General features: G+C 61.6%; 1 protein-coding gene across 2 annotated transcripts; it reads left to right on the top strand.

Annotated features, from left to right (window-relative positions):
- The first annotated feature begins 1,916 nt into the window (after positions 1–1,916).
- On the top strand, positions 1,917–22,221 carry WNT11 (Wnt family member 11). 2 transcript variants are annotated; one of them, XM_008515903.2, is made up of 6 exons: positions 1,917–2,260; positions 5,978–6,138; positions 13,381–13,616; positions 15,100–15,377; positions 18,087–18,379; positions 21,486–22,221. In XM_008515903.2, the coding sequence occupies exons 2-6, from the start codon at positions 6,056–6,058 to the stop codon at positions 21,658–21,660; spliced, it is 1,065 nt and encodes a 354-aa protein (XP_008514125.1). In that variant the 5' UTR covers positions 1,917–2,260; positions 5,978–6,055; the 3' UTR covers positions 21,661–22,221. The 2 variants fall into 2 exon arrangements, with proteins under 2 accessions (XP_008514125.1, XP_008514126.1); XM_008515904.2 differs by lacking the exon at positions 1,917–2,260 and adding an exon at positions 3,832–4,097.
- The last annotated feature ends 723 nt before the right edge of the window (positions 22,222–22,944 follow it).

Consider the following 22,944-nt stretch of genomic DNA (forward strand, 5'->3'; position numbering starts at 1 on the left):
CGCTCCCACGCGTGCCAGCCCCTCCCTTTTGAGCCTCAGCTCCCACGTCTGTGAAATGGGGATGCTACTCCCCACCTGGGAGAGTACAGAGCATCTGATGGGATTGTGTTACTGCCATTTTATGGAGGAGGAAACAGGCTCAGGGAGTTTAGGCAACTTGCTCAGGATCACACAGATAAACATAAAGTTGGGCAAAATCAATATTGGAACCGAAGTCTAGGCAACTTCAGACTGCTTCCCGTTCCTACTGTAGCTGAGATCCAGCAGGAGAGGCCTGGCTGAAGGACTGCTTGTGCAAATGCTTGCAGGCAACTGGTGATTTAGGTTCTCAAGTAAGCAGAGGGCTAGACCCAGTGGAGGGTGCATTCCAACCAGACAGAGGCCACCAGGAATGGCTCTGACAGTGGTGGCCAGAGTGCCTTGGGGTGGGAGAGCTAAGGACACTCTTGACCCTGGAGGTCTTTGTCCCCAGCCTCTTAGGTGGAGCAGCCTGGTCCTCCCCACCTTCCTACATGCCCCACCCAAAGCCCCAATACCTTCCCATCACTTTTATTGACCCTAGCGGCCTGGGGGAGGAGATGGGGATGTCCTGGCAGGAATTCACAAGGACACTCCTGTGACTGTGTGCAGGAGTGTATGTGTATTTGGTGTTGCATGCTCGGAAGTTGTGTGTGCGTTCCCACTTCATGCACGGACGCACATGGGTGTTTGTGCATGACCTGGTCGGGGGCAGTCACGTGTCTGGCCTCATCTTGAAAATGAGTGTGGCCCTTTCACTAGTATGTGCTACTGAGTGTGTGTGCACATCTAGTGTGGGCAAGTATCTCCTGAGCGCGTTTGCGACCATTTGCAAGGTGATATGTCCCAGTCCTGTGTGCCAGGGAGACTGGCCGGCCGTGTGTGGAGGGTACTTGTATGGCTGCCAGCCTGCAGTGGGCTCTGTGGGCCAAGACGTGTGTGTTGTATGTGGAGGTACCTGGAGCCAGGTTAGGGGGGCCTATGGGTGCAAAGAATGGGGAAAAGAGTATCAGGCATTGGGACCTGAGACAAGGTCCTTCTCACTAAGTCTGTTTCCTCTTCTGTTAATGAACTAGATTACATTTGGGATTGAGGCCCCTGGGAAGGGGGCCAGGGGAGAGGAGACAGGATCCTTGGAAATCTCAGCATGTGACTCAGCAGTTAGAAATCCGAAAGGGGTCTATCATCAGCCAGGAAGGCCAAGGTGGGAGGGGATGGACACACTCACCCCACTGGTCCCAGGGAAGTCACCCAGGCCGGGTCTACACCAGAGGAAGTACCTCTCCAGTCCCCTTTAGCTTCTGAAACCCAGTCCTCCACTAAGGTGCACATCAGCCTCCCCAGCGGTCATCCCAGAGGCCGGGCCGCCAGTCTTCTTGGTGCCTAAGGTTTACGGTGTGCTTCGCAACGCGGAGCCCTCCCGCCTCCCTTCTCCGCAGAGACCTCAGGTGGTTGATCCCATTTCCAGAACTGGAACCGGAGGCCTGGAGAGATGACCCCGCGAAGGATGCATTGGGAGGCCCACGCAGTTCTCGGGACCCCCGATGCCTACAGTAACCGAGCCGCAAGACAGACACCTAGTGATGCCCGCCCTGGCTCCAGACTGAGGCCTAAGTGGGACTTCCCTCTGAGCCTCGGCTTCCTCCTCTGTCAAACCAGACGGTCGGGGCTCCTTGCCCCGCTTGCTGCAAGGTTCAGAAACCGGCCCTACCTGGACCCACGCGCCGCAGGCGCACAGAGGGCCCGCAGCGGGCACGCTTGTAGACGCCAGCTGTAGTTAGTAAGTCCCGCCTTCGTAACTCAACGGGGTGCGAAGTCCTCTGCCGCTGGCGCCGCGGGTCCGTGGCATCTGCGGGGCCCCCGCCCCCGCCCCTCGCGCGCGGCCGGAGCCACCCGGTGGGGTTTCGGCGCGCTGACGTGGGCGGATCAAAGCGGCTGCCCGCGCCTTATAAAGCAGTCTGGGCGGCCCGCGCCAGAGACTGTGCCGGGCGAGGAGGAGAGCTCCAGCGAGCGGGCGAGGCAGGCCCGGAGCAGCCTGAGTCCGCGCCAGAGTCCCCGCGGGACTCCAGCCAGCCGCCGCTCCTCCGGATCCCGGGCGTCCTTCCCCGGCCGCTTCGCGAAGAGGGCGCTGTCCCCGCCTGCCCAGCCGGAGGGCGCTCGGGTCCTCCGGGGGCCGCGCTCGCCTCTCCCTGGCCGGCCGGGCAGCAGGCACGCAGGGCGCGCCCGGCGAGCGCTCCAGAAGGTGAGCAGCGGCCGCGGGCAGCGGGAGGGCGCTCAGCCGGGACCTGCTAGGGAGGGGGGCGCCCCAGTCCGAGGGAGACGGCGTGACCCCGTTGGACACCCACTCCCAGTAAGCAAACTGAGTCGGACTGCGTACCTCTGCTCCGCTGCGCTCCGAGGAGCCTCCCTTACGAGGCGCAGCCGCGGGGCTGGGGGCGCGGGCTTTACGCAGATGAGTGATGGAGGTGGCTGTGCAGTTTCTCGCCCGCCGCGAGGCTTCACGGCCCTCTTCCCCCGATTCGACGCCCTCCCTCCCAGTCGGCCCGCAGATGAGGTCATGCCCGAGCCATCCCGGGGGTGGGCGACTTGGATCTTGCGGCAGAGGGTGTGTGTGGCGGGGCCGGAGAGGGTGGCATAAGGCAGGGAACTACGGCGGCTCCTAGCAGATTGCGGGGTGGGGGCGGACGCCTTCTCGGAGACCGGCTCCCAGGAGCGGCGGGGGACGGGGTTGAACCGAGAATTTGTTTACAGATCTGAGCTCCAGGCTGGGGGTTGGGGAGGAAGAGAGTCCTGTCCCCAGCCCGGAGGCACAGCTGAAGCCGCCCCGAGCATCTGGCTGAGCTCGCGCACCAGCCCCACACCTCCCACCTCCCGGCGCTCCCACCTCCGTGACCCTCACTGTGCCTAGGTGTTCAGGTCGGCCTCCAGAGGGGTAGTGGGAGGTGCCCGGAGTGCCCCCCACAAACCTGCCCTTCCCACTTCCAAATAACCCGTCTCCTGGGTAACCTGGCGCGTCGCCCGCAGCCGAGGAGACCCATCTCTCAGGACTCGCGGCGGGGTCAAAGCCAGGTTGCCGGCCCGGCCTCGCTCCGCGTCGCAGGTAACCTTGAAGCGGTCGCTCGGCGTCACCCTCTCGCGGGGTCGGCTCTGCGAGCTGCGCAGCCGGAGGCTTCAGGCTGGGCCCGCGCCGACCTTCTGCGTGTCGTGGACACTGTTCCCGCGAGCCGTGCCCGCTGCCGGCCCAGCGCGGGCTCATCCGGGCAGGGGAGGCTCGGCGCGTCCCGGCCGGCTTGGCTGAGAGGGCCGGCCACCCCAGCATTGGGGTTTTCAGGGACATCCAGAGCCCAAGCCGGATAACCACCTGTTGGAGCGGGGCCGCGGCTCCTGCGCTCGCGGGTCACAGCCCGGGCGGCCCCTTCTCTCGCCCGCTACGAGCGGGTGGCTCGGACCTTATCCCCAGCGCGGGGAGGAAGGACCGCTTATCTCTCCAAAGACCGTGCGCTTTGACGCGGGCCCACTACGCCCCTGCCCCCGAGGGAGGCTCCGCGCTGGGCCTGAAGCGGGGGCTCGGGCAGCTCCCGGCTGGCCACGCCGCGTGGATGTCCTATAGAACCACCAGAATCGGGAGGGCACTTGCTCTACCCCTCATCCCATCCCCGGACGGGGACACCCGGGCCCGGGAAGAGGAGGGGACGTGCCCAGAGTCCCACCGCGGGGAGGCGGCTGCGGATCCCCCCTCGAACCCCGGCTTAGCGCCCCCTGGCGGGCCGGGGGCTCCGGGACGCGAGCGCGCCCTGACCCGCGGGGCGCAGGCTGAGGGTGACCCAGCGGCCCGCGCGGCTGTCCTGGACGCTCGGACACCGGACAGGAATAACCTGCCAGGACCCAGAGGCCCAGACCAGGCGCTGCCTTCCCCTGCGGCGTGCCGGGGCAGGGGCGGCGGCGGGGGAAGCCGAGGACCACCGGGGGCTGCTCGGACAGAGCCGGCAGTGGCTGGAGGCCTGGGTCCCAGCGCGCTGTGGGACCCGGGCGGCCCCTCCTCTCTCTGGGCCAGTTGGGCTGGACACGGATCCCCTGCTGTGAGTCCGCACTCTCTTCCCTCCGCGTGCGGCCCCTTCCCCCTCCCCAGCCAGGAATGCTGGGCGCCCTCGGGGTGGGAGGGAGAGCCCACACTTTGGGAGGGAGTGGGGGCGAAGACAGCGACTGGAGTTTGGATCCCCTCCCCTCCCCCATATCCAGCCGGTATTTTTCTCCTTCTCAAGAGTGTGGTAAACTTTCAGGGCCAGTAAGACAAAGGGTTTGGATACAGGCTGGGGGTGGGGTGGGGTGGGGAGCGGGCTCGGTTACGCCGAGAACCCCGCCGGGACCCCTAGCCTTGACTCTGCAAGTTTGTAGCCAGCGCCTCTGTGTTAGGCGCCTAGCGGGAAATTCTTCGAGGGAGTAAAAATGTATAATTCAGGATTTTCTCCCTGCCGTCCTCTGGAAGGCTTCGGAGAACAGTGGGGTTACAAATCTGTGCGTGTGCTCAAGGCACACCCGTACGCGCACACGCACACAGGTACGCGCCATCGCGGACACCCGGGCAGGGGGAGCTCGGGGACCGCACGCTGCGGGGTGGCTGGGAAGATGTCCGGGGATGCGCGGCCGAGCCCAGCCCCTCGTTTTTATAGAAGGAGAAACTGAGGCTAGGGGTGCCGGAGGGCTTGCCCAAGTTCACACAGCCGGAGGGGAACGCCCCCTTCCCGCTCAGGCGCCCCCACTAAGGCGGGCGCCTCTTTTTTCCGACTCCCCAAACCCTTTAGAAAGGAATCCCTTTGTCTCCTCCTCCCCAGGGGAGAGGGGCTGGGGCTGCGCGTCTCCGGGCGAACACCAGGTGTTGGTGTATTGGGGAGAAGCTGGGAAGGGAGTTAATGAGGTGAGAATGAAGAGGGAAAAAAGAAGAAAAAGAAAAAAGCCAGAGAAAGCGCCTCTGCTGCCTGCGGGCGGGCGGGGGAACGGCTGCTCCGCGGCCCCAGGGCGCCGCCTGGCGACCGGAGGCGGTACCGCGCCAGCCCCGCGAGCTTCCCGGCTCAGCAGAGGCAGGGCTGCCCCGCCTCCGCCCCCGCCGGGGCACACCCGACCCTCCACAGGGGGGCCGCCAGAGAGGAGCTAGGAGACTCGGGACCCCCGACAGCCCTCACAGCGCAAAGACCTCTGCCGTCCTATTTCTCACCCTCCCCTTCCCCAGCGGAGAAACCGAGGCCCCGCGCGAGCCCTCTTTCCTTGTCTTTTCGCGGTCACCGGACCCCCGCGTGGACGTGGGAGGAGAAAACGGGCATGGACCCGCCGCTCACCGGCCGAACAACCCCATTTCATATCTCCGGGCCTCAGTTTTCTCATCTGTGTGATGGGTGCAGCGACAGTACCTATGTCCCAGGGGCACCCAGAGGAGCAAATGCCATAGTGTTAGGTGAACGTCTTTATAAAAGGTGAATTGTGTCCCCAGTTTACAGAGGGGGTAAACTGAGGCCCGGTGGGGAAGGAGAACTGCCAGGACCACAATAACTAAATTAATATTGCGGAGATGAGTGAGACCCCAGGACCGGGCCGGAATCGGCTCCTCCTCCGCCCTCGACCCCTGCGTCCTCTCCTTTCCGTCCCTCCAAGGTCTGGGGGTCCTTCTGGGCCTCTCCCTCTGCCCCGGTGTCTTTGCGCCGCTCTTGGGGCGTCTCTGGTCCCGGCGCCCCCTTCCCTTCCCTTCCCGGTCCCAGGCGGCGCGGCGCAAGGAGAGGCCGGCGGGGGCCGCGCTCGGCGGACACGCCCTCCGCCGCGCTCGGCGGCGCCTAATTCGAGCCAGACGCCGCCGCGTCCGGGCCGTGCGGGGCGGAAGGGCCCGACCCCTCCTTTGTAATTTGAATACAACGCCCCCCGCGGCGCCCGGCCCGGCCGCCTTAACACGCGCCCCGCTCTCCGACCGCAGGCGGCGTGCGCGCAGGACGCGCGGCGGGACAGCGGGCGGCGGCTGCTGCAGCGGGCGACCCGGCGCCGCCGCGCCACCATGAGGGCGCGGCCGCAGCTCTGCGAGGCGCTGCTCTTCGCCCTGGCTCTCCAGACCGGCGTGTGCTACGGCATCAAATGGCTGTAAGTAGGGATCCCGCGTCCACCCGGAGGGGCCCCGTGCGCGCGGTTGGGGGCGGCCGGGGGCGTTAAGGGGCGTCCTGAATCCAGCGATCGCGCCCGAACCCCGGGAGCAGAAGTCGGCTTGGGGGTCGTGGGCGAGTCACTCTTCTTAAGCCTCCTTTTCCTCCTCTGTAAGATATTGCCTTACCTCCCGGAGGGTTTCGAGGCAGGAGCGAGACAGGGCGTGGAGGGCGGCGGAATGGCCCGGTCCTCCCCCGCTGAGGGTTGCGCAAGACGTCCAGAGGGACAGATGCAAGAGGACAGCGTGGTCAAGGAGCCAGATCTAGAGGGTCGGCTCCCTGCACAGGGCGCCGCTTAATATTTTGTTTCCTTGCTAGTCGCCTGACTCTAGCTGGAGGTCCTCCAACAGGCCTGACCCCTCCACCTGGGTGACCTTGGGGAAGTGTCATTCGGCCTCTGGGACCCTCAGTGTCCTCTGTCAAAGGAGGATAAGAGTCTCTTCTTCACTCGGATCAGATGAGAAGGGGCTCATGAAAGACCCTCCTAAACTGTCAGACGCTGTGCGCATGTGAAGGGGCTTCCTTTAGACAGAAGTTATTCGTGGAGGGGTAGGTGGTGGGAGTCAGAGGCGCCCCTCCCCGCCGCTGAAGGGAGTGCCTGCGCTGTGCAGGGCTGTGGCGGTGCGGACGGGGAGGGGAGTCAAACCCAGCCCCTTCCTGGAGGAACTGCCCGCGGGCTGGAAGAGATAAGCCCAGGCCGTAAATAACTCCCGGTGTCCTAGGAGAGAGGGGCGGTGCCTGAGGGCCCGGAGGAGGCGAGACCACCTGGTGGGGACACGCGCTTGGGCCCCTTGGTGATTTCCAGGGGCGGTGCCCCCAGGCGGCCCCTGGGGCATCTCGGGGAATTGGGCGGTGGGAGTGGTGGGCAGGAGGGCACTTTGGTGGAGAGACTCCCTGAGAGGTGGGCAAGTCCAGGACTGGACATGGTCTGCAGTGGGGGGCCGGGCAGAGCCTTGCAGATAAGACAGCAGGGGACAGACTGTGGGGGCTGGGGCCGGCAGTGAGGAAGGTGGGGGATTCGCTGGAAGACACCGCGATAGTGGCTGGGCCGCCAGCAAACAGTCTGGAGGTCACCAGCCCTGCCCCTCCTGGGGCTGAGTTATCGATTAATTGGTGATTCCAGAGGAGAGCCCCATCTTCTTGCCTCCCTTGTTTGTAAGGGGAAGCCCGGCCCTGGGGCACCAGCTCTCCTCAGCTGTTCCTGAGGAGTCTGGTGAGAAACCAGACACCTTCCTTCCACCGCTGGTCCCTGTCCCTGTCCCAGCTCAGGGGGGAACCTCTGATCGGGGAGTCCATGCCCTCTTCGCCCCCCCACCGCCATTTTGCAGATAAGGAAACTGAGGACCAGAGAGGGCAGGGGTTTGCTAAAGAGCGCCAGGAGCGTCAGAGCCGAGAACGGGGCTTGCTCCTAAGCGATGGGGGGACACTGCTGACGTTCGAGCCCTACGGGGGGAATGCTGAGGCTCTGAGAAGTGTGTGGCTTGCACAAGCCCCCAGCTGGCACGTGGCTGCATAGGGCCTGGAACAGATGGCTTGCTCAGCCCAGCATGCGTCCCATCCCCACTGCATGGCCCAGAAGAAGTGGGTACAGCTCAGTGTCTCCCTCACAGCAGCGCCTAGCCTCTTGGGAGAGACAGACCAGGAGAAAGTACGCAGTGGACTTTGGGCTGTGTCCTCGGAGAGGGAGCGTGGGAGCCCAGGGGAGGGGCAGTTAGTCCCACCTCTGGGAGGGGACCCTGGGCTGGGCTTTGAGGGCTGGGTGGGATTTCAATGGCCAAGGAGGAAATGCATGGCAGGAGGAACAGCAGGGCCGAAAGCATAGAGAGGAAAAGAGAAACCAGGGATTACAGGAGCCTCCTCGTAAATCCCCAGACACTGTTCCAAGAGCTATAGTCATTCCATTTGATAATTCCCCAAGGAAGCAGGTAATATTCTTATCACTACCATCTTACAAAGGAGGAAATGAAGGTACAGAGAGGTGAAGTAACTGGCTCAAGGTCACACAGCTAATTAATGGGGCAGAGTAGACGCCCAAGGAGCTGCTGGTGAGAGTGGCTGGGACAGGAGCAGCCTGGGTGGGGTGGAAGGGCCACTAGCCACGGTGTGCTGGGGAGGCTGGCCCACGGGGGCGTGCAGGCCGGGGATCAGGAGGCGGGAGGCAGCGGTGGGTGTGGGATCAGAACCCAGGCAGCTGGGCTCCATGAAGCCAGACTCCTTGATGGTGGTTAAACTCTTGCTGGAGCTGAAGATAAAGGGGGAAGCCAGAGAAGGAGTGGAGCTTAAGGATAACAACCATGTGTGTATGCGTGCGCGTGTGACTATGTGTATGTGCTACGTGCCAGGCACTGTTCTAAGTGCTTTATGTCCTTGTTTCATTGAAATGTCCCGATCACCCTGTGAGGGGGTTCTGCTGCCGCCCCCATTAAACAGAAGAGGAAGGGGTCCTCTGACTAAGAGGGTGTCACAGTGAGTAGGCCACAGGCAGGATTTGGGGTCAGGCTGTGCGGCTCTGTGGCCTGTTGGTCACAGGGAGCCATGGGACTGTTGGCAACAGGGCAGTCGGTGTACAGTGCGGATGGGAGGCTGGGGACTCATCTGGGAAGCTCAGCTGGCCTGGGTTGTCCCCTGGGGGTGAGGATGGGGAGCGCTGCCCTGGGCCTTGGAGAGTGAGCTGAAGACGAAAGGGGCATTTGACACAGAACTGAAACCAGATGTGGCCGAGAGACCCAGCATGCCACCTGTTGGGGACCTAGGGCACAGCTGGAGCTTCCTGGTGGGATAGGGGTGAGGGAGAGGGAGTCAGAGCCTGGCTGCCCGCGGAAGCTCCTGACCAGAAGTAGCCCGGGGGACCCCTCCCCTACCTCACCTCCCACCCAAGCCAGGTGCTGGGAGACGACCGTCAGACCGGAGAGTGTTGGGGACCCAGCTGGGCCACTCACCCCTTCTCTCGCTGCCTTGGGTCAGGGGAGGGCCCATAGAGGCCGCCCCAGCCTCTCCAGGCCTCCCAAGGAAGAGCCCCAGGGCACTCCAGAAGGGACACGGCTGCTGCAGAGCAGGTAGAAGCAACACCAGAGGGAGCTGGGAGATCTGGGGCCCAGCCTGAGCTCTGCCGGGTCACTGGCCTCGAGCCAGGTCACGGGCAGATCAACTGCGTCAGCCTCTCTGAGCCCCAGCCCCCTTGTCTCTAAAACGGAAGGGAAAGACCCCTCGCCTGGGACCCAGCTGTGTCTCGGCAGGTCCTACCCTTCTCTGCGCCTCATTGTCCCCACCTGCACAATGGGATGGGGAAGCTGAGGCCCAGTGAGGGGCAGTGACTTGCCCAAGGTTGCATCTTGGGTGAGCCACTGAGCTGGCACTTGACGCCGAGTCTCTGGCCCCGAGCCAGTCCCAGGAGAGCCCCTCGCTCCCAAGAGAGAGACCTCGGCCACAGCGAGCGGAACCTTGGCACAGGCCTCGCCTGTGAACTCTCTGTTCCCTCCTGTCCTCTCTCCCACCCCCTCCCCCGTGTCCTCACCCCCAGATAAACCAAAGTGTTTTCAATTAGGGGTCTGCTCAGCGAGGCAAGCCCGGAGATGTCCAGACGGGTAACTCCCCCACCCCGCCCTAATCCTTGATTACCTCCCTGAGGGGGACTTAGTTAGAAACGGTCATTACCACTAATTACCAGATGACCGCATGGCCCTCCTCGGAGTGGAATCCACTGCCTCCCGCCTGCGCACCCCGTGGCGGCCCCGCACGCCGCGGCTGGTGGCCCTCCACCCACCCGGCCTCCCCCGGCGCTCCCTGGGCCTCTGCCCACGAGGTGGCCTCCAGATTGCTTCCTGTTTGTCCTCCGCGGCCTGGACCATCGCAGCCTCCTCTGGGGGTGTCCTCACAGGGTTTCCCTCAGAGCACCTCCTTTCACCACTCGCTGGGGAGTTAGCTGATGCTTGGTGACATCAGCGATGGACACACGGAGCCCAGAGTGGCCCAGGGTCCCCAGCCAGTGCGACCCCAGGCACCAGGAGCACAGAGCAGCCCTCCCTGGGAGCCACAGCACCCAGCACTCAGGAATTTTCTAAACAGAGCTCCCCAGGAAGGGCTCAGCCACGTTGTCCCACTTCTTGGCTTGAGCAGGAGCCCAGGGAAGGGACTGAGACCTGAGTGTCTCATCCCGCAGGGTGGTGTCTGTGCGTCTCCTGGAATCCCTCAGCCGTGAAACAGAAGTCAGCTCAGAGGGCAAGGAGGACAGGTGGGGGAGGTGAGGGCTGGCGGGCTCAGGACTGGCTGAGTGTGGACGGCCCCAGCCCAGCAGAGAGGTGGCCCGGGTCCAGGGGAGGACAACTCAGGAGGCGACAGAGCACCTGGGCCCTGGAGCACCTCGGTGTCCTCCTCCGTGCAAAAGGGGATGGCCACCTGGCCCAGGCCACCCCTCTGGGTGTCGTGAAAATCGGGGTGCTGTGCCCATGGGGGGGCCACACGTGTGCAGTGTTTACTGTGTGGAGGAGGGTACAGGGGCTGACAGCCGAGGGGATGGCACCTGCTCCGTGTGTGACACCTCACCCCACACGGGCTGCAGGAATTCAGGCAGCAGGGTCCCCAGGTGTCCCGGCGTACTCCGGCCCGCGTGGCTCAGAAGGCCAGGAGGGACCGGACAGTTCAGTTTAGGTCAAGAAGCCATGCCTGAGGTCTGTTCTACGCCCCGCTCTGTGCCTGACGCTGGCGATCAGGGACACCAAACATCTCCTCCCCGCTCGTGCTTTGGGGGTGGGGATGGGCAGGGGTCGCAGCGAGGGGAGACTGCCCAGGACTCACTCCCACGATCTATTCAGACAGGCTGGGCTCTCTCACCCACGGACACCAGGCCGTGCCACGCCCTGGTCTGCTTCCCAGGCCTCTGGGAAGACCTCTCTACTTGGAGCTGTCGGATGCGGGGGCATGGCTGAGAGGGAGCGACGGGAGGAAGTACCCTAACCTCTCAGTGCTTGATGTAGCGCAGAGGATCTCATTCAGCCCTGCAAGAGCCCTGGGGTCCTCATTTTGTAGTTGATGCTTAGAGAGGGGCAGCAGTTTGCCCAAGATTGCACAGCACACAGAGGGCAGAGCTTGGGCTAGAACCCAGGTCTTCTGACTCCCTCTGTTCACCCAGCAACAAGCAGGGGGATCCCAGTTATGAATGTTCCAAATACCTTACATACGTTATCTTACTGAAGACTTGGCATCACTTTTTTTTTTTTTTTGGTGAGGAAGACTGGCCCTGAGCTAACATCTGTTTGGCATCACCTTTTGAGGCAGAAATGATCATTTTGTTGTAACAAAAGAGGACTGTGAGGCCCAGAGACACTGGGTAACTTACCCAGGTCACATAGCTGGTGCCCAAAACCTGTGCCCTTCCCTGGGCCAGCCCATGAGCTGGAGCTGTTGATAGGTTTATGCAGCCATTAATATTAAGGATCTTTGTCATGTTTGTTACCGAATGAGTCTGGGAAGAGCTGGTGCTGCATACGCAGTCCTTTCACCAGAAGACCGAGTTCATTTACTCACTTAGCTACAGGAGCAGAGGAAGGCATTCCTGGCGTCAGGAAAAGCCAGGCAAGGGCACGGCAGGAGGGCAGTCAGAGAAGCTGGGAGGGAGCCCGGTGTGGCCGGATCTGAGGACACGGGGAGGACAAGGACAAGAGGCTGGAGAAGGCAGGGAGCCGGGTTTTGAGGGGTCTTGAATGTCAGGTGGCAGCCCCTGACCGTGACGGAGTGGGGAAGGCCATCCCGGCAGTAGTCGCAGTGGCTTCCCTCACTGAGCGCTGACCACGGCCATCAGCCGGGCAGAGCCGTGTCGCGTCCCGTCTGAGTTAGTCCCCAGGGAACACCTGGGGGCTGCTGGGAGAGGAGAGGCTAAGCGACTTGCTCTGGGTCGCGAGGGGAGTGACAGAGCTGGAGCCCCTGCTGTTCCCTTGTCACCAGGCCCCGGCCCCCGGGATCTCAGCCTCTCCAGGTCTAGGCGCAGACCTGGGCGAGGACTGCGTGGGTGCAGCGGGCGGGGCACACGGCGCTGGTGGCGGCACATGGGCCTCTGCCTAGTGCCAAGGCTGGCCAGCTCAGGGCAGGGCGGGTCTCTGTGGAGCCCTTGAAGGCGTGGGGTGTCTCTAGCCTGCACCTCAGAGAAGACCGGGGAGAAAGGCGGATCCAGCATGGACCCCTGGTCCTAGAGTCTTGGAATCCCAGAGCCAGGATCTGGGAAGCCCTTAGGTCCTGGGACATCACCAGGGTTCATGCAGCCTCCCTAGACCAGCGTTTCCCAAAGCCTGGGTGAGATCCGTGCTCCAAAAACGAAGGGCTTTGTGCCCAGCAGACTCCAGAGTTAAACAAAACCAAGGCTGTCGCTTTGCTGCAGGACTTCTCAGCGCCTTTAAAATGTAAATGTGCATCGTTACTTTCCCACAGGGGTTGTAATATATCATGTTCGTCAAATGTGCTTGACCAGGATCCCTTTTTCAGACTGTCTCGCTGGAACCCATTCTGGGAAACACAGTTTATAGGTACAGACACTGAGGCCCAGAGAGGGACAGTGATTTATGGAAGGTCATACAGCAAGTTAATGTCTAAATCAGATTTAACCCAAAACCGGGTGGCTCCTTAATCCTTTAATAGCAATCCCTTGCATGTATGTGGGACTTTATAGCCTAATAAATGAGTTTAATAATTAAGTAAAGCAATAATGGGAAGCTCCTGACTCGTGTGTGTAGCGAGTGCTCAGTGAATAGTAGCTATTATTATAAATGATTAGAAGAACCTAGCACTTAGCACAGTGTCTGGCACGTGTGAGTGCTCAGAGCTGAATGAATGTTGAGTAACGGGTACTAATTCTCAGCTGTGTGAGAACTAAATCAGGTAATGGATGTGAGGGCTTTGTGAGCTGTACACCCGTTTATTGTTGGTATAACTGTCATAAAGCTTAGGCAGGAGGGAGGTCGGGAGTCTATGGTATGAATGCGGGCCGGAGGCCCAGAGAGGGACGGTGATGTGCCCAAGGTCACACAGGGTGGGAGGGGGAGCCGTTGCTCTGCTGGGACAGCCCTCTGCCTGCTGGTGTCCTGGCCCCGCCAGCTGAGGCTCCAGGCCGCCACGGAGAGGCTGGGCCCTGGGGCACGAGGACTGGCCCCTCACGCCCCGTCTTTCCTCCGCTGTGGCCTCGGGCGCCGTGCAGGGCGCTGTCCAAGACGCCGGCGGCGCTGGCGCTGAACCAGACGCAGCACTGCAAGCAGCTGGAGGGCCTGGTGTCGGCGCAGGTGCAGCTGTGCCGCAGCAACCTGGAGCTCATGCGCACCGTGGTGCACGCCGCCCGCGAGGCCACCAAGGCCTGCCGCAGGGCCTTCTCCGACATGCGCTGGAACTGCTCCTCCATAGAGCTGGCCCCCAACTACCTGCTTGACCTGGAGAGAGGTAGGGAGCCAGCGGGGCCGCGGGGCCGCGTGCGGGCGCGGACGGCTGGATCCGGGCATAAATAGAGGTGTGTTTAGATAGGTGGGTGAGTTTGTGGGTGGATGGGTGTGTGACGGGCGGGTGAGTGAAGAGATGGTGATGGATGGAGACGCAGAAGGACGCGGGTGTGGGTGGACGGGTGGATGAATTAGGCGTAGGTGTGGGCAGTCAGGCACGAACTGATGAGTGAACAAACATACAGTGAATGAGTAACCGGTGCGGGGGGCCTGAGGGACAGGACACATGCACGTACAGCCTGAGCGTGAATGAAGGCATGGATGAGGTCAGGGAGGCCCTTGGGAGGGGGTGTGGAACCAGACTGCGGCAGCGTGCACTCTCGGGACAGGCAGCCGTGCCACAGGTAATTCTAGACCCAGCCGACTGAAGTTGCCGTGAGACGCACCAAGGGATGTAGGGGCTGGAGAACATCTGTGGGGGAGACTTCCTGGAGGCGGTGGCTTCTGGGGTGGCTTTGGGGGTCCCCTGTACGATAGAGAGACTGTCAATGGGCAGGAAGGGCCCACTAGACCCGACCTCTCCCCTGCACGGTACCGGCTAATGTCTGTGCAGCACTTGACCATGCTGCTTTCCTTCCCGGGTTATCTGACCACAGAGCACGCCTGCGAGGTAGGTATGGTCGTCCCCATTCTGCAGTTAAGGAAACCGAGGCTTGAGAACGGGAGGTGACTTGCTTGGACCCAAGGGCTGGACACCCCACAGCCGGGGCACGTGGGGCTCTGCGGGGCTTTCCCGAGGCTGCTGCAACGAAGTACCGTGAGCCGGGGCCTCAAACGACAGAAGTGGCTTGTCTCACCGTTCCAGGGGCTGGAAGTCGAAATCAAGGGGTCAGCGGGGCCTGCTCCCTCCGTGTGTCTCTGTATCCAGAATCCCCTTTTCCTGTAAGGACACCAATCGTGGGATTAGGGCCCACCCGGGTGCAGTATGGCTCATCTTAGCTCAGTTACACTTGCAAAGACCCTATTTCTCAATGAGGTCACATTCACAGGTCCCAGGGGTCAGGACTGGACTGTATCTTTTTGGGGGATGCATTTCAAGCCACAGCAGGCTCTTGGCACGCTGGTCTTGCCCATCAGGTCGTGAGTTCTTGCCCAGCTCAGAGCCTGGGCCTTTGATGCTCTAAAGCAGCCCTCACACTGCTCGGAGGGCCGGCAGGTGGAGGGGTGGGGACTGTGAGTGTGCATGAGGGAGGGTGTGCCTGTGGCTGTGCGAGTGTGTGTGCAAGTCAGCTGGTGTGTTTGTGGGAGGACGGGGGGCACAGATTCATGGCCCTCCCGTGCTGTCGTCCGCCTGCACCTCCCTGGCTGCAGCCCGTCCTGCCTGACCTCATGGGTGGGTGGGGGCCCAGGAGGAGGCCCTCAGGCCGGGGTGGGGTCCTATCCCTGGGTCGCCCAGCCAGCTGACCCTGCACCTCCCCACCCCACAGGGACCCGGGAGTCCGCCTTCGTGTATGCGCTGTCTGCGGCTGCCATCAGCCACGCCATCGCCCGGGCCTGCACCACCGGCGACCTGCCCGGCTGCTCCTGCGGCCCCGTCCCAGGTGAGCCACCCGGGCCCGGGAACCGCTGGGGAGGATGTGCGGACAACCTCAGCTACGGGCTCCTCATGGGGGCCAAGTTTTCCGATGCTCCTATGAAGGTGAAAAAAACAGGATCCCAAGCCAATAAACTGATGCGTCTACACAACAGTGAAGTGGGGAGACAGGTAACCACCCCCCCGAGATGGTTGTGCTTGTGCCCATTGGCAGAAAAGGGCCACCTGGCGTGCCCTGGTGGAGGGGGTGGTGGGGGGACGGGCCCTGACCCACCCACACCGATGCGCTCCCGGCTTCCCCAGCTCTTCCCTGTGCAGCTTCTTGGAGCCTGCCTGGCTGTCCTCCTCCAGGGGGTCCACCGGGATATGGGTTGCAGAACGTTGACTGAGCAGAAGGAGGACTGAGCTAGGAGTCAGGAGCTCCGAGTCCTACCTTGGCTCTGGCACTCAACTTGCTGTGTGACACTGGGCAAGTCACTACCTCTCTGGCCTCATTTGTTCCATCTATAGAATGGGGTGGCTCGGTGCTCTCTAGTGCCCGTCAGCCGTGTTCCTCGGGCTCCTCCTCTGGGGCTCCGGGCCGAGGCTGAGTCGGGTGGTGGCGTGGATGGGGCTGTGGGCAGCAGCCCAGCCTAAGGAGCCGTCTCCCTCGCTCTAACAGGGACCCTCGCCGAGGCCCAAAACCCACCCCACCCTCCAAAACACAGCTTCCCCTTGACCTCTGCGCTTAGCGATGTTTCATTAATTCTTCACCTCATTCCACAGGAGGTCGGGTGAGCGGATGCGTGAGTGAATGAATGGACTGTTTTATTTTTTTGAAAATTAAAAAAACCCAACTTTATACTGATCTGTGTGCCAGACACTGTGGTGGGTGCTTGGTTGGTCTCCTCTCCTGTGGTCCACAGAACGACCCTGGAGGAGGCAGTTTTCCCTCCTTGCAGGTGGGCAATGGGGTCGCAGCATCTCTCGACCTCCACCCCACAGCCCCATTAGGCCCGTGAGAGCAACCAAGGGAGACAGAAAGAGCTTGGGTGGCTCGGCCAAGGACATGCGGCATGATGGAGCCCAGGGCCGTGGGACTCTGTGTCCTCGCCTGGTCTCCCTTGTGTAAGGATTCTAGGATGTGCCGGCCATCTTTGGACAGTTGGGGAAACTGAGGCCAATTCACCCTGTGCGTCTGTAGCCGAGCCTGGCCAGGGACCCAGGACTCCTGCCTCCCAACGCTGCCGGCCTGCCCCCCATCCTTGAAACGCAGCAGGAGCCCTTCCCCCCCCCCAAGCACCCAGCCCACTCCCCTGCACGGCCAGGCCTGGGTCTCCAGCGCAACAGCCAGCGCCTCCCACAGTGCAGTCCACAGGGTCCTCAGCCTCGGGGGCACACTGGGCTGTCCCTGGGCCCTGCTGCCAGGGACCTGGCCTCCCTGGGGCCGTCTGCAGCCCACGCCATCCCTTCCCCCAGCTGCGGCACCACCCCCAGAGGCCTCTCTGAGGGTGAATGTCATCACCACAGCTACAATGTGTCAGAGCTGACCCACCTGGGCCTCAGGGAGCTCTGGGCCCTCCCTCCGAGTATGCCTCTCCTTGCCACTCAAAACGCCCCTGGGAGGCGGAACGGGCCCTGCGGGGGCTGCACTTCATTCCTGTGTTCCCCACAGGCTTTGCTGAGCCAATTCCACACTTTAGACCCAGACGGACTCCCTCACCCCCCACTTCCTGGCACTGGGGGAGGGGGGAGCCCTGGGCCCTTGACCAGCTCCCTGACTGATCACCGAGGGATTTGAGGCAAGTCCCTGCCTCTCTGTGCCTCGGTTTTCCCATCTTTCTGATGCAGGGGGTAGGCCCAGGAGATCCATTAATACTTGCAGCTGTTGGCAGGAGGCAGGCAGGAGGGCTGGCCCAGGTGGAGGGCTCTGAATCCTGTGTGCAAAGAAGCGGGGATTAAAACGCAGAACTGAAAGACCCCTGGGTACCCATGGGGAAACTGAGGCCCAGGGAAGATGGTGGGAAGAATCTCTTCCGAAGCCAGGATTAGTCTCCCCAAGCGCCGGAGCCCAAGCTTCCCCTCCACCAGAATTATTACTTAGACTGATGTTTCAAGACCTGTGTTGGCTTAACTTTGATAGTCCACAAAACCCCTCCCCACACGTCCTCTCACTGAATCCTTACAACAACTCTGCGAGGTGGCACTTACTGCCGCTCTGGAGGGCAGACAGAGGTGCTGAGAGGTGAAGTGGCTTGCTCAGGGTCACCAGGCAGTGGTGGGAAAGGCCAGCCAGGCCAGGGACCAGCCCCCGTGCAGTCTCCTCCTGCCCCTTCCCCGGCCCCCCCTCCCATTCCTCCCTCCCTCCCTTCTCCTCTTTTTTCCCTCTTTTTCCAGCAAGCATTTTGTGAATCCCGTTTTTGTGTGAGAGAAAAAGGATGGAACAATTAAAAGCCATGGCTTTTGGCATCACCCTTGGACCTGGGCTCAAAGCCCAGCTCCAAGATTTTCTAGCTGTGCAGCCTTGGGCATGAGACAGCCTCTCTGAGCCTTCATTTCCTCTTCTTGCAGTGGGGGAAGTAATGATACCCCGTGTGGGGATGTCTTGATGATTAAGCCATATGTGTTAGAGCACTTGGTATACAGTAGGTGTATAAGCGGCATCCTTTACCCCTACAAATGTCACTCTCTTCCTGCCCCTCCCAGCTGCCCCCCAGGTTGGAGGAGGAGCTGAGGACCTACAACGCCCACCCAGCTTTAGAGTAAAAAGCCCCATCACTTGAGGCCCGGGCAGACGATGACTCCCCAAGAGCACCCGGCCCGCAGGGGGTGGGGGCAGGGGGCAGGGCAGGCTGGGGAGGGGTCGCTGGCCGCCCAGCCCGACGCCCTCCCTGTCTGCAGGCTCTGCGCGCCTCTCTGGAAATGAAGTGTAAGTGCCACGGGGTATCCGGCTCCTGCTCCATCCGCACCTGCTGGAAGGGGCTGCAGGAGCTACGGGATGTGGCCGCAGACCTCAAGACCCGCTACCTGTCGGCCACCAAGGTCGTGCACCGACCCATGGGCACCCGCAAGCACCTGGTGCCCAAGGACCTGGACATCCGGCCCGTGAAGGACTCGGAGCTGGTCTATCTGCAGAGCTCCCCTGACTTCTGCATGAAGAACGAGAAGGTGGGCTCCCACGGGACACAGGACAGGTAAGGGCCGGCCGCCCCCCAGGCCCCCGACAGGAAGGGGTCAGCTATTCTGCATGTGCCCCACCCCAGCTCAGGGCCAGGTGCACAGTCAGGCCTCTGTGGGCATCTGGGGAATGGAGTCCCTGCCCAGTGGAGGGAGGCGGCCCCAGGAATGCCAAGTGGAGGTGCCAGGGTCCCAGGGGCCCCCGCAGAGCTTCTGGGAGTGGCTGTTGGACACTTCGCCCAGGCAGGCGTCCCTCGGGAGTAGAGGCTGGTGGGAGGCCCCGCCCCACCTTCTTCCTAGTGGGGAGACAGATGGGAAGAGGCAGTGACTATACTGGGAGACGGGGGTTAGGAGCGAGGCTGCCCGACGTAAACTAGATCCTCGGTAAATGTCTGTCAAATGAATTAGTGAAGGATAAGTGTCACAATCTGCTCATTGGACAAATGAGGAAGTGAGACACGAGGGGCGGTGGGGGCAGTGGCCAGCCTACCGCCACCCGGGAGGTCTGCACAGGGTGGAGGCAGAACCAGGGCAGCTGCCATCCAGAGGGGCAGCAGGAGAGCGAGGTCTGCCTGCATTCGTAGGGGAAGTGTTCCCATGTCCCCGGACATGCGTGCACCCACCGGGCCCCAGCGCTCTCCCCTTGGTCCCCAGTTTCAGAGCCAGGGCTGGGGTCCCTACCTCTGGCCCCATCACTGCTGCTGCAGTCGGCTCAGGACAGGAGAGGGAGTGAGCCAGTGGTGACTGCAGACCTACCGTGTGCTGGGCAGGGCTGGTGAGGATGCAGGGGAGCAGCATTTCCCAGAGGTGGTTCTGTAAGGAGCCAGTCCTGCGATGCTCTATCAGAACCAGTTCTGCAATCAGATACGTTTGGGAAATTCTCTTTGGCGATCCACGAGGCACGAGAGCACATGACGGCTGGGAGGAATGCGCAGGAAAGGGGCTGTGGCAGGCGGCGTTTCCCAGAGGTGTTGGGCTGTGGAACTCTTCTATTAAGGAGCCCCTAATGGCATTCCACAAAACTCGCATTCTGCGGGGTTAAAAGAATATTGAACCAGAGCGAGGGTGTCTGAGAACGTGTCTGGCACATAGTTGGTGCCTGGCCAGCCTTTGCTTCCTCCACAGCCCACGTTCCTGTCTCCAGGAGAGGGGGGCTGCTGTGGGGGCCCCGTCCTCACAGGCCAGGGCAGCAGGCTCTGTGAAGACGCCTGGGCTCCCATCTGGAGGCCAGATTGAGGGGGTCGGGTGGAGTGAAGATGGAACCAGGTCGGGCCAGGGAGATGGGAAGGAGGGAGAGGCTGGGCTGAGGCAGCCAGGGGGGGTGTGAGGAGGGTGGGGAAGCCCGTCGAGGACCCCAGATCTCCCTGGATCCATGGGGGGCTGTGTGTGTGTCAGGGAAGGATGGTCCCCACTGACGTCACAGCTCCCTGGCTCTGGGACCTGGAGCAGAGCCCTTGCTTCCCTGGGGCTCAGTCCCATCCTCATGCAGTGATGATGGTACCACACACCTCGGAGGGGGATGGGAGGTTGGAGGCCAGGTTTTCAGACATCGCATGTCAGGGATCCAGAAATAAAAATGGAACTGGCCTCCTTCCCACCACCGTTTCCTGGAGGAATGTCCAGAGACCTTCAGGATAAGGCTGAGGGGGACTCATGGTGTAGAGTGACTAAACAAAGCCCAGAAAGGTTAAGTGACTTGCCTTCAGTCACACAGCCAGTAGGCAGCAGAGCTGGGGTTTGAACCCAGGTCTGTGTGGCTCTGGGGATGTGTTCTTCCTGCTGTTTCCTCCTGCCCGGAGCTGCTCGCAGCCTCCACGTGCAGGTCCTGTCACCTCCCGGCTCTCCCTCCAGGTGCTCCCCTCCTTCCGGCCCCACGGTCCTTCCCAGCTCAGCCCTCGGCCTCTCTTACTCAGCGGCTGTCCAGCCTCCTCCTGGCCTCCGTGCCTCCAGCCCTACCATCCGTCTGTTCTCTCACCGCTCTTCTATTAGGTCAGGGCAGGCTGTCTTTTCTCTGCCCCCAGTGCCCTTTCCCCTCCTCTGCATCTTAGATTCCTGCTTGTCTTCCTGAAATGGCCCGCATGGCCCCTCCTCCTCCAGGAAGCCTTCCGAAACGCTCACAGGAGTTCTCACCCCATGGGACCTTGTACAGGCCTCCACTCCATTCTGTGCCTTAGTCTCCCCAACAGGAAATAGGAGTGTTGGATTTGGTCATCTCTAGGGCTCGCCCGTGTCGGACATCCTGGGATTCCTCGGCCACATGGCTGTGGGGACCGAGCTGCATCCCATGACAACATCCCTGTCTAGCCAGAGCCCAGCCAGAGGAGCTGCCAACCTGCACAGATGTGTCCTTTCTAGACAGAAGAACCAGTGGCGGCAGTAGGATATCTGGGTTTTATAGGGACCTCTGTGTCGTCTTCTCCCACAGGAGTGATGCAGGAGGAAAGGCAGACCCTGGCGGCCTGGGTTCTCTTCCCTTTAAGGGAGGCCGAGCTCACACTGGACTTGGTCTCCGGGCCCTGAGCTTAAGCGCTGCTTGTCCACAGGCTCCCGTGAGACCCTGAGCAGACCTCTGCCCTTCCCTGAGCCCACTTCCATCTGTAAAATGGGCGTAATCATTTCACCGAGGGCCCTGCCCACCTCAGATAAGATAAAATCCTGGAGGGAGGCGCCTGGCCTGTGGGGGCAGATGGGTGACCCTCTGTCGTTGCACTGGGTGCCGGCCGCTCGCTCTGCCTCACAGGCAACGCCATCTGTCCATTTCGGAATTCACCCTGGGATTCTGAAAGTAAAAACCGCCTTTACATTTGTTACAATATAACTGGGGTTAGATATGAAGATGGGACTATGAGAGTGGTTTGAGGCTCCATCGAGTATTTACAAGTAGAAGAAATAGAACAAAAGACCCCTTCAAGAAAACAGAACACCCCATCATTTTGACACATGCCTGTGAGAAATACCAGGATGAGAGAGTTTCCCTCCAGGCAGTAGGGTATTTAAAATTCCCCAAAGACCAGATGCCTCCCAAGGGGGCTGAGTGCAGCCATGGGGGAGGGTGGGGAGCTGCCGGGCTGGGCAGGGGCTGGGGTGGCCCAGTGCTCACTGACCTCCCCCCAACCCCTGCAGGCAATGCAACAAGACGTCCCACGGCAGTGACAGCTGCGACCTCATGTGCTGTGGCCGTGGCTACAACCCCTACACGGACCGCGTGGTCGAGCGGTGCCACTGCAAGTACCACTGGTGCTGCTACGTCACCTGTCGCCGGTGTGAGCGCACCGTGGAGCGCTACGTGTGCAAGTGAGGCCGCTGCCCCAGGCTCCAGCGGGGCCTAGAGACGCCCGCCCGTGGGGCTTTGCTTGTGAATTCCAGATGCCGGGTGCGGGAGGTGCCGTGTGGCTTGCCTCCGCTTGGAAGCCACCAGGAAGAGAGGCCTGGCCACCCTGGAAGGAGGGCCGAGACATCAAAGGACACCGACAAGATTAAAAATAACCTGGCAGCCTGAGGCCCTGCAGGGCCCATTTGCAGCCTCCAGGCTGGTCTACGGAGCCGAGGACATGGGTTTGGCAAAACTAGTATGGACCTGACCTTTCACGGCCAGAGACACCAGCCCCTGGGGAAGGGGATCTGCCTGCTCTCGGAACGGCCCTCGAGACCCCAGCCCACCCCAGGCTCCGAGCCTGCGGGGCCCACCATGTGGAACCACTAGCTTGGGTTGTAAATGTTTTTTTGTTTTGTTTTTTTCTTTCTCTGGGATGTGGGAGCTACAGAAATATTTATAAAACATAGCTTTGTCTTTGGGGTGGCTCGCCTCAATTCCTCTTTATATATTTTATATATATAAATATATATATATAATGATCTATATTTTAAACAAGCTTTTTAAAAACAGCTGTATGAAATAAATGCTGAGCGAAGCGCGGCCCGCCCCTGCAGTTTCTGCCCTCCTCAAGTGAACTCGGAAGACCCCGGGGCTGGGTTCCGGGGCAGGCAGCTTCCCATTGATGTCCCCGGCCCCCCCGCTTCCCTGCCTGGCTCTGCCCCGGTCTCCCTGTAAGATCTCTTGGTCAAGGGCGAGGACAGACGTCTTGAAACATAAACCCAGCTGGCAGATTCTTTGTTCCTCGGGGACACACATGCAGGCGCGCATAGCCCAGCGGTGTCGTCAGACCCCCTAAGCCAGCTCCGAGAGGAAACCTGGCCCGGGAGCTGGGGACGAGGACCTCAGGGAGGAGGTGGCAGACCCAGGCTCCGCCAGCCCTGGCGTGTTTTCTGGGTGACTGTGGGGAAGGCTTTTCCCCTCCCTGAGCCTCAGTTTCCCCATGTGTAAAGCAGGCGGTAGAGATTGAGGTTGGCCATTAGAGGCTGCAGCCTCCTGCCTGGAGCTGGCTGGCTGCAGGGGGCTGGGGAGACGAGCTGGGTTCCCGTTCGGGTTTGGAGGCGGAGCCATCAGGGTTTCTTCTCTTTCTGGAGGCGGGATGAGGGCAAGGAGGAACAGAAAGTGCTGGAAGCACTGAGGCCGGGCGGTGGGGCGGCTGGGGTTCAGACGGGACACTTCGGGGTTGTGATGGTGACCCGGCCCCAAGTG

The sequence above is a fragment of the Equus przewalskii genome, chromosome 6 (assembly GCF_037783145.1).
Source record: "Equus przewalskii isolate Varuska chromosome 6, EquPr2, whole genome shotgun sequence".
Lineage (NCBI taxonomy): Eukaryota > Metazoa > Chordata > Mammalia > Perissodactyla > Equidae > Equus > Equus przewalskii.